Source organism: Phaethon lepturus, unplaced genomic scaffold (genome assembly GCF_000687285.1).
Source record: "Phaethon lepturus isolate BGI_N335 unplaced genomic scaffold, ASM68728v1 scaffold30610, whole genome shotgun sequence".
In the NCBI taxonomy this organism is placed as follows: domain Eukaryota; kingdom Metazoa; phylum Chordata; class Aves; order Phaethontiformes; family Phaethontidae; genus Phaethon; species Phaethon lepturus.
Window position 1 is genome coordinate 1 of NW_010514532.1, and position 983 is coordinate 983.

At 63.2% G+C, this 983-nt stretch overlaps 1 protein-coding gene across 1 annotated transcript in view; it reads left to right on the forward strand.

Moving 5' to 3' along the window:
- Positions 1-58: 58 nt before the first annotated feature.
- The window catches only part of SBK1 (SH3 domain binding kinase 1), a gene marked incomplete at its 3' end in the record, with an annotated part of 1,301 nt that continues 376 nt past the window's right edge, over positions 59-983 (forward strand). The window contains exons 1-2 of the mRNA XM_010293262.1: positions 59-254; positions 359-561. Of these exons, the coding sequence (XP_010291564.1) occupies positions 59-254; positions 359-561 (399 nt within the window). The remainder of the gene's footprint in view (positions 255-358; positions 562-983) is intronic.

A 983-nucleotide genomic window follows, 5' to 3' on the forward strand; every position in this document is an offset into this window, starting at 1 on the left:
CGGTGGTTTCGCAGCACCCACTGAGAGCAGTGACGCGCCTCTGCCTTGCAGCGCAGCCATGAGCGCGGGTTCGATTGAGCAAGAGCCGTCGCGCAAGCTGGCCTGCTGCGGGGTGCCCCTCATCACCGAGGACATGCAGTCCCTGGCCATCCGCACCCTCTCGGGCACCGACATCAGCAAGCACTACGACCTCATCCGCGAGCTCGGCAAGGGCACCTACGGCAAGGTGGACCTGGTGTCCCACAAAAGCACAGGTGAGGGGAGCGGGGGGGGTGAGGGACGCGGCCGCGCTGGGAGCAAGGTGCCCGGCATGTCCCAACCGTGCCCCGGGCTCATCCCCATCCCCTGCCTACCGCAGGCACCAAGATGGCCCTGAAGTTCGTCAACAAGAGCAAGACGAAGTTGAAGAACTTCCTGCGGGAGTTCAGCATCACCAACACGCTCTCCTCCAGCCCCTTCATCATCAAGGTCTTTGACGTGGTCTTCGAGACTGAGGACTGCTACGTCTTCGCTCAGGAGTATGCCCCCGGCGGGGACCTCTTCGACATCATCCCGCCACAGGTGGGAGACCCCATGGGAGCCTTGTTTGGGGTGTGGGGGCTCAGTATCTCCAGGGTGCTGAGCAAAGCTGCCGCTGTGCTTCGGTGGCCACGTGGGAGGGGGCCCCATGTGCAGGGGCCGGGCATCCCTGTACGGGTCCTACAAGCAAGTCTGGGACCCGTCACCCATCTCCTGGGATGGCCTAAGACCCATCACCTGTCCCTAGAGTGGTCTGGGACTCACCAACCTTCCCCTGGGGAGCCTGAGACCCATCACCCATCCTTAGGATGATCTGGAACTCCTCACCCATCCCTAGGGTGGCCTGGAACCCATCACCCATCCCTAGGGGGGCCTTGGATCCATCACCCATCCCTTGGGCAACCTCAGATCCAACACCCATCCCCTGGAAGTCCTGAGACCCATCACCCGTCCCTAGGGTGGCC